A 14945-nucleotide genomic window follows, 5' to 3' on the forward strand; every position below is an offset into this window, starting at 1 on the left:
TGATCCACCAGGGAATGTGGCAGGACAGGGAACCTGGAGCTGGAGCCAGGCTGAAGGCAGGACCTCCCACCTCCTGGTGATGCTACCTAAAAACAGATTCAGACAGAATTAAAGCAATAAAAAGCATTTCTATTTATTGAAGGGCCTTCAGGGACATTTAGGGCAGACAAAAGCCCCCCAGGGGCTACACCCAAAAATGGACAAGGGGATTTGCAGACTTTTGTAAGTTTGGTCCATTTGCATATTGGGGTTAATCTAATTACAGCTTCAGGTCATGAACTCATTTCCCCCAAGTTTGCTCCCCCCAAAACTCCCTTTGGTTCCCATCTCTAGGCCCTGGGGCAGGGAGGTGTCCTTGGCTGCCAGGCCTGGAGAGGAATTGTTGTGTCTGCCCCAAAATGGGGGAGCAGCAGCTCCCACTGAGTGTGGGGTTCAGAGTTATGCACTAAAGAACTGCAGGATTTTAAACAGATGAAAATATAAAAGCTCAAATCCTATGGCAACACAGGCCCCAATATTCCTGCGTGCCCTAAATCCCCTCCACAAGGCAGCTCCAATGCCCAGTGCCTTTGTCAGCATCAGGCCCTGGAGAGAAACAAATGTTTCGTCCCCACCCCATAAACGTTTGGTCCCAACCCCATAAATCTGCACGAGGATGTTCCAGCCTCCCCTCCGAGTGACCGCGGGCGTTCACGTTGGTGTCACAGCAGTGACAAAGCCCCTCAGCACTGCAACACGGGGATCAACAGATTCTCAGATGACAATTCTTGTGACAGCCTCCTGCAGAGAGGTGGGTGAATGTCATCAGCCTCTCTTCCACACACAAATGTGTTGGGATTTTCTTATCAGCCGCGTTTTTTGGTCTCCGCTTTTGCAGCCAGTGCAAAAGTGCTGGATTCCAGCAAGCCCCAGTTTCTGTAGGAAACCTCGCCTAAAAATCCCAGCCAACCCCTCAACAACAGTTGTGAGGCACTGAAAACCAACGTAAATTCATTTTGAACAAGAGCTACAAGCGCAGAGCTCGCCCTCAGAGACAGCGGGCAGGCAAAACCAGAAAGGGACATGGGAAAACTAAATGGATTTGGAGTGATCATAAAATCACTTTATCAAGCCTTAGCCTGGGGGGCTTTGGCTGCTCTCAGGCTGGTCACAGAGCTCTGCTGCGTGGGAGGGGGAATTTCATTTCACCTGCTTGTTGCAGGTGTTTTTAGGCGCCGGTCAACATCAACGCTCACACAGGTGTGGGGTCTCGGCAAACACAGAGATTCCATGGTGCTTAACCAACAAAACCCAGAGAGCTCTTGAAGCCTGGCTGAGGTTTTGGTGAGACAGCCCCAGGGACGGCGGGAGTGTGAAATTCCAGCTGCTGAACTCAGCTGGAGTGGATGCCTCTGTCACTGAGCCGTTCCCGGTGATGTCTGGGCAGCACAGCCGCCACCCCTCAGGTTTAACAGAGCTGCTGCCCCACTTGGGCTCATCAGGAACCCCCCCTACATCGTTCCTCTCCCCCTCCTCAGAACTAAAACCTTCCACAGTTCTAAATTTAAGCCAAGCCTAGCACAACTCACCCAGTGTCAGCATCCTAGCCCATAGCAATGGCACCAACGGCTCCAGCTGGGCCCTGTGGGCACCATCCCCACTTTGTTTTCCAGGAATACAACATTCCCAGGCAAATGCTTCCCTCCCAAGCACTCCCCGTGCTCTCCAGGGCTATGGAAACGCTTCCCTCCAGGGAGCAGGTGCCATATGGGTGTGTAGGCTCAATTAGCACATGCTGACAGATAGCAAGACACTTCAAAAAAAAAAAAAAAAGAAAGAAAAGAAAAGAAAAAAAAAAATCCCAAGCCTTGGCAAGCTAGGAAAGTTTCTCTATTGATTATGTCATGTTGCATCTTGTGGTGCCTTAACTTCAGGGGTTTGCTGGGAAAGGAAGGGAAAAAATCAGAGGAGAGATGGAAGGGAAAAGATGGAGAGGGCTCCTGAAGGAGGGAGAGGGATGGGAAGGAGCAGCAAAGCTGCAGAGGAGCTTCTTGCCAGGTTCTCCTGCCAAGGGTGGGCAAAGGCCCTCCTGGAGCAGACGTTTTATTACTCACACATCTCTGACTGCCCAAACTGATCTTAAAGCACTTTGGCATGTCCCGAGGGTCATCAGGGATGGCTTCCTCCCTGCATCCATAATGGAACGGCTCTGAACCCAAATTAAACCGAAATGGCTTAATAGCTTCTGAAAATTGACAAATCTGAAGGAGCTGATTTCTTATTCCCCTCCTGCCCATACAATTAAACAGGAGAAAATAGCAAAGTTTTCTCTCTGGAGTGCTGAGGAATCTTCAAAACTTCTCCCGGAGCCAGGAAAGAGCAGAATCCTCTCCCTGATAAAAGACCTGACCCCAATTTCAGGGACCCTACAGCAGCGTCCTCCAAAAATTTGAGAGACCCCAGGGGAGGGCTCATGGCCTCTCCCTTTATTCCAATAAAGTAAAAGGACTCTGTCTCCTTTTTGGACATAAACCTCTGGTGTTTGTGGATTAATTTTCCTGACAATGTGGATTCCGAGTCGGTGGGGAGGGAAGGCACGAGCTGGGCAGGGAGCAGCCGATGCAGCCAGGCAGGGCAGAGCACGGGCACTGCAGAGCTCAGGGCTCTGCATTCCTGACTCATCCAGCAGAGCAAATGGAGGAAGTCACTGTGAAAACCCAGGAGGAATCAAAACCATGGCAGTGATCTGACAAGCACAGCTTCCCTCCTCCAGGAGCAGCACCCAGCTCCATCCACAGGGTTTGTCCATGGAATCTGCCCCTGCTCCGGCTCTGTCCTCACCACACGTGGCACCTGCACAGGTGAGAACTGGAGGGTGACAAAAAAGCGTTCTCCACTCCTGCCTCTCTGTCAGACACAGGGGATAAAATTAAAGGATGAAACCCACGCTGTCCATGGAAATACTGAACGTGCCTGGGAAAGAAAACAACAGCCCCGTGCTGAGCCTGCGGGGGAAATGCCAGAATAAATAAACACTTGGAGGTGTTCATGGCCTTGTGGCAGGGTCGCTGTGTGCAGCAGGGAGCACAGGGGGGTTGGATGTGGGAGAGGCACGAGCAGCCTTTTGTGAAAAATACGTTCACTCTCCTGTGGAAATTTGAAAAGTTTTATAAAGGACAAGAGGAGACAAAGCAAAGGAAAGATTATGATCCGGTCTGCCCCAGAGATCCTGAAATCCTGCCCCACAGATTCCTTCTGCCCCACAGATCCTGAAATCCTGCCCCACAGATTCCTTCTGCCCCAGAGATCCTGAAATCCTGCCCCACAGATTCCTTCTGCCCCAGAGATCCTGAAATCCTGCCCCACAGATTCCTTCTGCCCCAGAGATCCTGAAATCCTGCCCCACAGATTCCTTCTGCCCCAGAGATCCTGAAATCCTGCTCCACAGATTCCTTCTGCCCCAGAGATCCTGAAATCCTGCCCCACAGATTCCTTCTGCCCCAGAGATCCTGAAATCCTGCCCCACAGATTCCTTCTGCCCCAGAGATCCTGAAATCCTGCCCCACAGATTCCTTCTGCCCCAGAGATCCTGAAATCCTGCCCCACAGATTCCTTCTGCCCCAGAGATCCTGAAATCCTGCCCCACAGATTCCTTCTGCCCCAGAGATCCTGAAATCCTGCCCCACAGATTCCTTCTGCCCCACAGATCCTGCCTGTAGATTCCCTGTGCCCCATAGATTCTGTCTGCATCATGTTTATGCATCATGTGTGAGGTGCATGAATATGCAACAGGCTGTTGCTTTTAAGGGTTAATCCTCTGTGAACGTGGGTCCTTTTTCGGGTTTATTTTGCCCAGAAAAGGCACCCGGACTGTCAGTAACTCTTTGTTTTTATTGTCTCCTATTGTCCTAATCTCAATTGTCCAAATTTTTATTACTCTAATTACATTGCTATTTTTATAACCATTTTATTACTATTAGACTTCAAAAATTCTAAAAAAAAAAGTGATTGGCGTTTTTCACATTCCCAGTGCCAGAAGTTCTCCCACCTGGCGCTCAGCTCCTTCCCTGCTGCCTCACTCCTCGAGCTGGGAAATGCACCCAAAAAAAAAAAAAGAGCTCAGACAGGAGCAGTTGTTTGTCCCCGAGCCTGGATTCCCTGGCAGCTCCTTCCCCGTGAGGTTTCTGTGCTGCACAGATGTTCCAGGGATGCCTCTTTGCCTCCTCAAGTGCCTCTGTGCACAGCTGGTCCCTGCATGGGCTTTGTCCCCTGGCTCTCCTGCTGTCACCCACACAAGGGGCCTGCTCTCCTTCTCACTCAATGCCAAACTCTCAAAATTAAGGTTATTTCCCTCCTTGAAACGCCAAACTCTCAAAATTAAGATTATTTCCCTCCTGGAAATGCCAAACTCTCAAAATTAAGATTATTTCCCTCCTTGAAATGCCAAACTCTCAAAATTAAGGTTATTTCCCTCCTGGTCCCTGCATGGGTTTTGTCCCCTAGCTCTCCTGCTGTCACCCACACAAGGGGCCTGCTCTCCTTCTCACCCACTCAATGCCAAACTCTCAAAATTAAGATTATTTCCCTCCTTCCCCTGTCTCTGTGGGTTTTTTTGCCCACATTTCCCCCACAGATGGCAGAGCCTTCATCCCATTCCTGCTGCTGCTCCAGCTCCATCGATTCCAAAGAAACAGAGCAAAAATCATTTAATATGGAGTGGGAAAAGACAGTTTTAGACTGATACGGACCAATATGGACAAAAGGGAACACAACGATTGCTTTGTTTTTGATGAAGCCATAACTTGTTGCAAGCAAAACCGAATCTCCCAAAACCATAATACGCATTTTATACCCTTTTTAGTTTCTCCAGTAAATTTATCATGTTGTTATCTTCATTGTAGTGATGTTCTATTATTCCATTGAGGTAATTAAGAACATTTTTCTTTAAAGATTTATTTTTGTTGTGTCGATTCCACCCGCCCAGGGAGGCTGGGGGAGAAACTTCCAGAAGATTTTGGTGCAATGGCCTGGAGTAAAATTCCACCAGGGCTGAGATGCAGCAGAACACCAGAATTCCAGTTATTTCCATGAAACAACAGCCCTGGGGAACTCAGCAAGGACCACAGAGTGGTGGGTGGTGCCTGCACTGTGCAGACAGGAGATAATTCACCCACCCCGAAACACTTCCAAAAAGTGGTGTCAAACAAAACCGAGTTTTGATGGGATCAATTGTTTCCTTTCCCTGGGAGAATGTTAACTGAGATATAAAGTGAAATTTTTGATTTAAGCACAACAAACCTTTGTGCTCTGCTGCGTCAGAAACTCTGGGATAAACCGAGCTCCTCTGCCGCATTCGGTTACATTTTAATCATATCCCAAAAATGCCAAATTCCTTCAATTTGATTACAATTGAAAAGAAATCGATCAGAGAGGTATTTTCCCTGACATGCAGTTCCAGGGCAGTAGATTTTTTAGGCATTTAATTATTCCAGCTCCTCATCACAGAACCACAAATCCAACCTTCAGAACTCATCCTAGCACAAGGCCCGTGGAATCCAGCTGATATTAAACATCAGCAGGGCCCCATTATCAGTTTTTGGATCTGAACACGGTAATATCAGCTATTCTTCTTTTATATTAAAGCTGGATCTTCGTGAGAGAATTCCTTCCCTCGGCAACGCTGGTAAATGTGAACTCCCTGGAATTTTTCAGTCCTGCATCCATTATGGATGAGATTATGATCTGCTCAACAATAACAGGGAAAACCAGAGAGAGACAAAAAGATTTGTTTGGGGAAAGACTTCTTGTTCTCAGGGAAAAAACACACAATATACATGAAAAAATATACTTGGAATAACACATCAAGTCATCTTCCATGGGATGCAAGAATCTGGTTTGGTGTTTAGGAAAGAACTGAATTTTGCACAGCAAAACAACACCAAAATATTCCTGATTTGCGTACCTGTGAGCAGCCCTCCCTTGAAAAATGTAAATTATAAATTTCCCTGCTTTCCCAGCAAGCGAAGTTCTGTAAACCAGGCCTACCTTCTGCTTTAAATGAATGTTTACATTGATAAGTAAATTGAAAATTACATCTCCTGCATGCATTACCCACGCTAATTCCACAGCCCTGGCTGCAAATATTGACAGAGCTCTAACTCATTCATTAGCCCAGATACTTACAAATCATTTGGATACTCCCAGTTTATGTCAGCTCCATTTTCCAGGCTGGCATCAGGCACGGAAGGGCAGCAAAGCGCCACAACTTCAGCATTTCTGCTTCAAATTCCCAGGGCAGGAAGGTGGTTGTGGGTGTTAAGGCTGAAGATGGAGATTTGACTAATTCTGGCAGTTTATGGAGCTGCTGTTTTCTACCCTCCCCTAAAGCAGCTGCTCCTTCCCGTTCCTGACCTTTCCCAAAATGCAGCTGGATTCACCAGTGGGGAGCACCAACAGGGAATTTGGGGCAATAAACAGGGAAGCTGCTTGTCTTAGGCTGGGATGTGTATTCTATTGCCATCTGTCAGAGGTGGGGCAGTTCTCTGCCGTTCATGGGGCAGTTTTATTTATCCCTCCCACACCCAATCCTCCCTCCAGGAGATCTCTGCTGTTCATGGGCCATTAATTATTAATTATTAATTATCTTCTGTCCATGGCCAGTGAGTGTCCCTGCACGGCTGATAAAATTCCATCATTCCATGGGGAGAAGCTCCGCCCAGGGGAGGAGCCAGGCATTCCTACCTGGATACAATCTGAGGCTAGGGACACCACAGCAGCCTCTGCCCGCTGCATTCCCAGAGGAGCAGCTTTCTCCTCCCCTGCATTCCCAGAGGAGCAGCTTTCTCCTGCCCTGAATTCCCCGAGGAGCAGCTTTCTCCTGCCCTGCATTCCCAGAGGAGCAGCTTTCTTCTGCCCTGAATTCCCCGAGGAGCAGCTTTCTCCTCCCCTGCATTCCCAGAGGAATTCCAGGCCCATCTCCAGCACCCCTGGAGCTCCAGAGGAAAAATCCACCCTTGTGCAGGATCCCTGCTCCAGCAGAACCGCAGCTGGCACTGCAGGAGGGCTGAGCCACCATGGAATGGGACTGTGCCACCACCCTGACCCACAGGGTGCCAGGGCCTGTTCTCACTCTGGCAGTGGTTTTTCTTTTTGTACTATTACATTTGTATTTTTTACTTTTCCTAGTAAAGAACTGTCATTCCTATTCCCATATCTTTGCCTGAGAGCCCCTTAATTTCAAAATGATAATAATTTGGAGGGAGGGGGTTTACATTTTCCATTTCACGGGAGGCTCCTGCCTTCCTCAGCAGACACCTGTCTTGTCAAACCAAGACATGCACAAACCAGGAACAGATCCAGCTCTGGACAGAACCAAGACTATGAACACCCAGGCCTGGCCCCAACCTGAGCAGGAATTCCAGCCCAAGCAGGAATTCCAGCCCCTCGAGCCTGGGACTGGAGAGAAAGTGAACTGTAAATCATTCCCAAGGCACTTGCAGATAAGGCCTAAACTAATTAATATCAGAATTATTGATGCACAGCAAATATTTTGCAACAAATTTATCTGAAATTCTGCCACCACTTCCCCTTTCCCAGCATTGATTTATAAATCATTGAACAAACAGTGGCATGTCCAATAAATACTTTATGAATGTTTGCCAGCCATTTATCTTACATAATATGATATAAATACATTGCAAATACCACAATGTTTGAGGAGACTGTTTATAAATTACAACTTGAATATCATCAGCAGTTTATTGGAGTGTTGCTCCCTTTGTCCAACACAAGGAATTTAAAAGGGATTTTCTAACCCAGGCCCTCCTATGATTTTATGACAAGATTTTATGATGTATTTTGCTCTAAATTATTGTGACCACATTTTCCATCCCAGCAGGACGCTGACATCACCGTATTTTCCAACCTGCCCTCTCTTTCAACTCTAAATCCCACGAGGATTTGGGAGGAAAATGCTTTCTTTTCCCTCCCTCATCAGGCTCTCAAGATGCCCTGGATCCTGCTGTTCTGAGCACACCCTTTTAGCAACGAGAGCCCTCCAGAGCACTGGGGAGCCCGAGGCACTGATTGAAAGTCACGAGCTGCTGGAGTTTGTGCCTTATCAACTTGATTTTCCTCTGCCTTTTTAACACACCAAAATATCACTGGGGGGTAGCAGGGGAGGGGGGCGGGGACAGAGGCCTGGTTTGACTTTGTCACTGATTTCTGTCTCGCTCGCACCAAAAGTTGTCACTGAGAGCAAGCTTGCAAAGAGCTGGCCTTAATCACAGAATCACCAGCTTGGAAGAGAACTTCAAGAATCATCCAGTCCAACCCAGCCCAAACACCTCAACTAAACCATGGCACCCAAAGGGAAAAAAGGGGGGGAGAAAAAGGAAGAAGGATTTTTTTTTGCATGTAAATGAATCCCATATTTGGCATTGAATTCACAGAATTCACAGAATTCACATATAACTGGGTTGGAAGAGAACTTCAAGATCATTGAGTCCAACCCAGACCCAGCAACTCAACTAAACCATGGCACCCAAGGGGAAAAAAGTGGCAGGGGGGAAAGGAAAAAGGCTTTTTTTGGCATGTAAATGAATCCCATTTTTGGCACAGAATTCACAGAATTCACAGAATGACTGGGTTGGAAGAGACCTTCAAGATCATCCAGTCCAACCCAGCCCCAGCACCTCAACTCAACCCTGGCACCCAGTGCCACAACCAATCTTTTTCTAAACACCTCTAGGGATGGTGACTCCACCACCTCCCAGGGCGGAACATTCCAGAACTTCATCCCCCTTTCTGTAATAAACTTCTTCCTGATATCCAAGCAGTGTTTCCCTTGGTGCAGCTCGAGGCTGTGTCCTCTGGTTCTGTCAGTGCTGCCTGGAGAAAGACAGGCGTAAGCTGGGCCTGGAAAAGCTCCCTCTTACAGCCAGGAAGGAATGGAAAAGTTAAATGTATTCCAGAAAGCTCCCAGTAAAGCAGAGGTTCCACACAGGAGGGGCAGCAGGACCCCCAACAAGCCCAAACTCCAGGTCAGTCCGAGCCTTCTTTATTGCTCTCTTACAAGGAAAGCATTAATATCAGACAGGTAATTTATTTTTCTTAATTTAAAGCAAGGTTCCAGCTTGATGGACTCACAGCCCCACCAACCCCCCGCTTCCTTTCTGCAGCTTAAAAAAAGTGACAAGTGACATTTAAAGGAGCCAAAACCACCTAAAAATTAATAACTTTCAATACACACTACATTAGAGCCTTAAATCTTCGTGCAGCTTGAAAATATCTATAAAAGCACTAGATTTGCCGTGGCCGTCGTGCCAAATTCCTTCAGGGACTTTTTCCAGTGGGGAGTCAGGATGAAATTGTGTTTATCAATCTTTGGAACACTTGCAATTCATTACTGAAAAGGGCAGCTTATTCCAAAAGATTTTTAAATCTCACGGCAAAATATTGCCAGCCTTGGAAATAACTCGGAGCAGGAGAAGTGCTGGGGCAGGCTCTGGGATGCAGATCCCACCCCAGCATTCCCAGGACGGGGGAATTTCAGCACCCCATGGACATTTGCAGGGTGACTATGAGCGAGGGAGAAAAGCAGCATCCGATTTTCCCCAAAATCTTGGAGAATCTGTTATTTAGACCCATCAGTTGTTGGTTTTTTTGCAGAGGACGAAGTTCACAGCTTTGGTTGGAAGCTCAGCAGCTCCTCTGGGGGCTCTGTGACCTCCAAGGTGCCACCAAAGCCACCATTCACTAACGAGGTCCCTTCATTAACGTCCCTTTGCTGGGAGAGGAATCACTGGGAACACCATCAAAGTTTAATTTTTAATTTTTGGGTCTTACCTGGAAAGCTGTTGAGTTTCTCCATTCTCCCTTGCAGAGCAGCCACTTCCCTCACCAGAACTGTGTGAAGAGGAGGAGAAAGGCCTGGCCTAAAGAGGGTTTGGACACGGGCTGAAGCTGAAGGTGCAACAGAATGCAGGAGCTGAGACTTCAAAAAGAGCACAACAAATATAAAACTCATAACAAAAGGCTGGGGATCAACACATGAATCTTGGCTTTTGGCCTCATGGCCTACAAGCAAATTTTATATAAATTTATTTGGCTTTAATTGCAGGCAGGAGAATTAAAATTTTGATTTTTGTAAAACCTGGAGCCCCACATCGGCTTGTAAAGAGCCCGTTTGGTCTGATCACTTGACCTCAGCCCAATAGCTTCTGCTTTGGTCCAAAGCAATCCGGAACACAAATTTTTGGCTCTTCCAGACCTTTAGCACTTGAGGAAGGTTTAACTTCGTGCCATCAACTCATTCTTGGAGCATTTTCTCCTTTATTTTTAAGGATACAAACAGAAGTTATGGGCTTCTTATCCAGACTGGCATCAGGGTATAAACAGAGGAAACCCAGCAACATTTCAGGCAGAAAACCATGAATTTACCCAGAGATTGTGCCCACAGGAGTTTATTTTTTTCCCCACAATTCCCACTAATTGCCAAGAAAATATGTAATCTAATGTCAGTTCCAAACATCCTCCAAAACAATGCTAAAATTGGGTTATTTTGAAATAAGGAAATAAAGAAGGGGGAGTTTGTTTAATTTTACCTTCTCTTTCAGTAGCTTTTCCCAGAGCACAGGGGGAAGCTGCATTCAAGACGATTATAAATGAAATTAAAAAATAAACAATATATTCTCCAATATCCACATGCCCAGCAGGTGGTGGGGCTAAGGAAAAAAACCCACCAAGACAAGAAATATTTCTGGGTGATGTTTCCTTCCCCAGTCCTGGCAGACGCAGAAGGATCCTCTCAAAAATGACACCAGGATTATTCAATTGCCATTAACGATCCTTAAAATAAAAATATTTCCATTCTCATCCTTCAGGAGCACGGGAATGCTGTTCCCCTCTGGATATTTATTGGAATGCATCCTCCTGCTGACCTGGAACTGACAGGAATGGGTGGGAGCTCTTTCATTTTCAGCTGCATGGGTCAGTGTTTTAAACTCATGCCTGGAGCAGTTCTCCCCTCCATCCATGGCACTGCCAAGGCTGACAGATCTCAGGAGATCTGATCTGGAAACTCCTCACCTGGATTTTCACTCCATTTTCTTTTCCTTTTCTGCCCAGCACTTAATTCTAAATGCATTACCTTCCGTGCTTCAGCTTCACTCTGTGTGTCCACGTTTCCCTGCCTAGCCCAGCACATCCATCCCCATCCTTCCTTGCCTTCCAGGGAAAAATAAATCAGTTTTCCAGGTGAGAAACGCAGGAGACAATAGAATATTGTGTCTATGAGACAGCACTCAGCACTTGCAGGAATTCATTAAGCCTTGTGGCCAAGATTTTGCATAGCACACCCAAATAAATACCTGCAATAATCACCAAATTCATTCTGTCCTAAACTTTGTCAATGTGTTATTCCCCCTCCAGATAAAAACTCATCCCTCGTGTTCTAATCTGAGCTGGTTTAGCTCCAGCTCAGGTTTGCAGATGAAAAACCTCCCTTCTGATTAAAAGCCCAATTTTTAGTTTAAAAAAGAGGTTGTTTTCCCCTCTTCCCCTCCCCCAGCCCCCAAACCACCTCTTTTTTTAGAGAAACCAAATAAACTGAGCTTCTCCGGACTCAGGTTTTTTTAAATTCAGAACAATTCCCTGATTTCCTTCCAAGAGGGCAGGAACAGGACCCAGCATTGTCCCCTTTCTCCAGGGGATCCCCGTGTCACGCACCCAGAGAAATCATTCAAACAGTAGCGTGGCTGTGGTGTCCCAACCACAAAATAATATGTTTATTTTTTTTTCCACCACTTCTTTTTTTTTTTTTTGTTTGTTTGTTGTTGTCATTTTATTGATAAAAACTACACAAAAACTAACTGATCATAATAATTAATAAAAAACCAAAACCAAAACCCAAACCAAAAAACAACGTTACACATTCTGCTGTGTTTTAGAAATTGTGTCAGCCAGTGAGTTACACTAAATGCTCTTTAAAAGATTTTCCTTCTCATCCATTTCAAGCACTTCACTTCCATTTTGGTTCCCAAACGTCCACGAATTTTGCTTAACAAGCACCACTGGCCTGGAAATCTGAGTTGTGACTCCGTTGCAGTATTTTCCCTTTTTTTTTAGAGCCCGAAAAGGAATTAGAGTGTCAACAATGAAGCACAATGAAGATAAAAAAATCAAAAGCCCCCTCCATAGTGTACAGCCTGTGTCTGAAATGTACATGCACCCGAGTTTCTTTGTTTCTGCTGCATCAATTGCCAAGGTCCTTTTGGTTCAACATAAGCTTTAATGCCCATGTCTGAAGGTTGAAATATTAATGCTCAACCACTTAAAAAACAACCCCCCAAAAAAAAAAAAAACCCAACCGAAAAACCAACCCCCGAAAGGAAAAAAGAAAATATAGAGCTATCTTTTGTTGGTTTAAAAAGAACAAAAATAGTCAACGGATCTTTGTAATAAACACTTAATAAGGGAACATGGCTGACCCTCCCCAGAGCCTCGCCCTCCCCACCCCATTTATTTTTACCTGTGGTTCTCCTTCCCTGGAACCGTGCAATGTAGAAAAATCAAATATACAAACAAAACTCTTAATCCATCCCTTTATGTAGCTAGAGTGAAATCTATTTGTTGTTGTCGCTGCTGCTGCTGCTGCTGCTGCTGCTGCGGTTCTTTTTTAATAAGAACTCGACAATCTCTCTCTTTAATATTTACACCGAGGAATCTGTTTGAAAGTTTAAAGCAAAGAAAATCCTGAAGTTCTCCGCGCGCGTTCCCGGCGTTCGGAGGCCGCCGCCGTCCCCTGCCCTCGGAGCGTTTGCCGCTGGAACGGTGGCGTTGGGGCGCCTGGCCTGGTCTCCTGCCAGACCAAAGGTCCCTCCCAGAGCTGTCCCCGCAGGTGGTGGCCCCCGTTAGTTGGGTATTCTCTCGATGTAGATGGCGGGGGCGGCGGAGCGCGCGATGGTGGCGATGAAGCTGTGGTCCCGGCCCAGGTCCAGGTTGGAGGTGTCCGCCGGCTCCCGCGACACCGTCTCGTAGCCCTTGTTGACGTGGAGGGGCTTGTGGGCCTGGCAGTAGCCGATCACGGGCTGGTCGTAGCTGTAGTAGGGTAAAGTCTTCATGTGGTGAGGGACCTGCACCAGAAACGGGAGCAAAGAACAGCGGCTGTCAGCAGCAGGCTGAGCCTCGTGTTCATGCAGCAGCACCAGAAATCCCAATGCGGCCTCGATCTCCCCCCGGGATCAGCCCACAGGAGAAAGCCCTGAGAGCTCCCAGCTCCCTGCAGCACATTCAGCTCCCTCTGGGGCAGCACTGCCAGGCTGGGAGAGCTGCGGGTGCTCAGCCTGGAGGAGGAAATGCTCCAGGGGGATCTTGGAGCCCCTTCCAGTGCCTCAAGGGGCTGATAAAAAGGAGGGAGAGGGACTTTTTATATGGACAGTGGTTTTACACTGCCACAGGGCACAGTTAGATGGGATATTGGGAAGGAATTCCTCCCTGGGAGGGTGGGGAGGGGCTGGGATGGAATTCCCAGAGGAGCTGTGGCTGCCCCTGGATCCCTGGAAGTGCCCATGGCTGGGTTGGAGCAGCCTGGGACAGTGGGAGGTGTACCTGCCCATGGCAGGGGGTGGAATGGGATGATTTTAAGGTCCCTCCCGCCCCAAACAGTTCCAGGATTCCATGATCTGTGTCCCCACTCCTGGATCTCCTGCCTGGCAGTGCTGGAGCCAGAGCAGAGGGAGCTGCCCTCCCTCCCTCCCTCCCTTTCCCCAGATTGTGGCAGATGTTCAAACTGCTCAGTTTGGACTCTTTTGGATGACCCAGCTCTGAAAAACAAACCAGGGCGTTTGTAAACCCAGCAGCTTCCAAAACCATCCCCTTTTTCCAGCGCCTGGAAAGGTGCTGAGTGCTTCCAGAGCGCCCAGACCAGCCTGGGAGTGTCAAAGGCAGAGGCAGCTGGCAGCAGGGGTGGTGCCAGCACAGCTGGAACATCTGTTTATTGCTTCCAGGACAAAGCTGCTCACCCAAGGTCACGGTTCCCCGCGTTCTTTATCTTCCAACCTCCCCAAGATAAACACTGTCAAAGCAGCTCCACTGCTGCTCACCAGAGCTGAGCACATCCACACCTTGTACAAATGTATTTCCAAACCCTGCCAGATCCATCCTGAATCCCAACTCTTCCTTATGTAAATCCTCAGAAACTGCCAGCCCCCCACCTGCTTTTTTTCTTCTTTTTTTTTTTCCCCCCTTCCATAAATATTCTACGCTTGCAAATGTTAATCCTACGACTAAATATGATTTATGGCACAACATCAGATACAAATCTTTGCAGATAATTTTATCATCTGCAAGAGATGAGCTGATCAAGTCGAAAGAAATATGCTCTGAGGGAGAAAAACACATGTGGCAGGAGAGAGAGAGGCGAGAGTTGATTCTAACGCTGCCAGCAAACCTGAGCTCATTATAGCTGGAGATATCCTACACATAATCCAATCTTGGAACAAATGCCTTTTGATTTTCCAGGCTGAACTTTAAGTGAAGACCACAGAGCTAATTTCTCCCAAATTTTCATTGCTCGGTGCACTTCATCCCCCCCAAAAAAAAAAAAAGCATAGAAAAAGCAAAGGCATTAAAGCTAATTGGGAAATTTTGCAGGGTCAGAGTTCCTCTTGATGTGGATCCCCTGCAGAACGCTGGAGAGATCCCAAAATCCTTCCAAGAGCTGGAATTCAGCAGCAGATATGATTTGACACGGCAGCTGAGTGGCAGGGACACAGAGGACAAGCTGCTGGGCGGAATTCAATGGGACAACTGTGCTCACTTGTGGATTCACAAGAACATGGATCTCCCCTGGATAGAGCAATATCTGTGCCAGTCCCTGTCAGGGCTGAGTTGGCGTCAGCTTTAAGGCAGCATTTTATGATTCCATAAAAGCCAAGGACTGTTTGTGTTCCGGAGAGCTGAGGGAT

At 47.2% G+C, this 14945-nt stretch overlaps 1 protein-coding gene across 2 annotated transcripts in view; it reads right to left on the minus strand.

Moving 5' to 3' along the window:
• Nucleotides 1-11736: 11736 nt before the first annotated feature.
• The window catches only part of LRRTM4 (leucine rich repeat transmembrane neuronal 4), a 142882-nt gene continuing 139673 nt past the window's right edge, over nucleotides 11737-14945 (minus strand). The window contains exon 3 of one of the 2 annotated variants that reach the window (XM_038160349.1): nucleotides 11737-13112. In XM_038160349.1, coding sequence (XP_038016277.1) covers nucleotides 12891-13112 — 222 coding nt within the window. In that variant the 3' untranslated portion in view covers nucleotides 11737-12890. The remainder of the gene's footprint in view (nucleotides 13113-14945) is intronic. The other variant, XM_038160351.1, reaches the window with a different exon arrangement.

This window comes from Motacilla alba, chromosome 22 (assembly GCF_015832195.1).
Source record: "Motacilla alba alba isolate MOTALB_02 chromosome 22, Motacilla_alba_V1.0_pri, whole genome shotgun sequence".
NCBI classification, from domain to species: domain Eukaryota; kingdom Metazoa; phylum Chordata; class Aves; order Passeriformes; family Motacillidae; genus Motacilla; species Motacilla alba.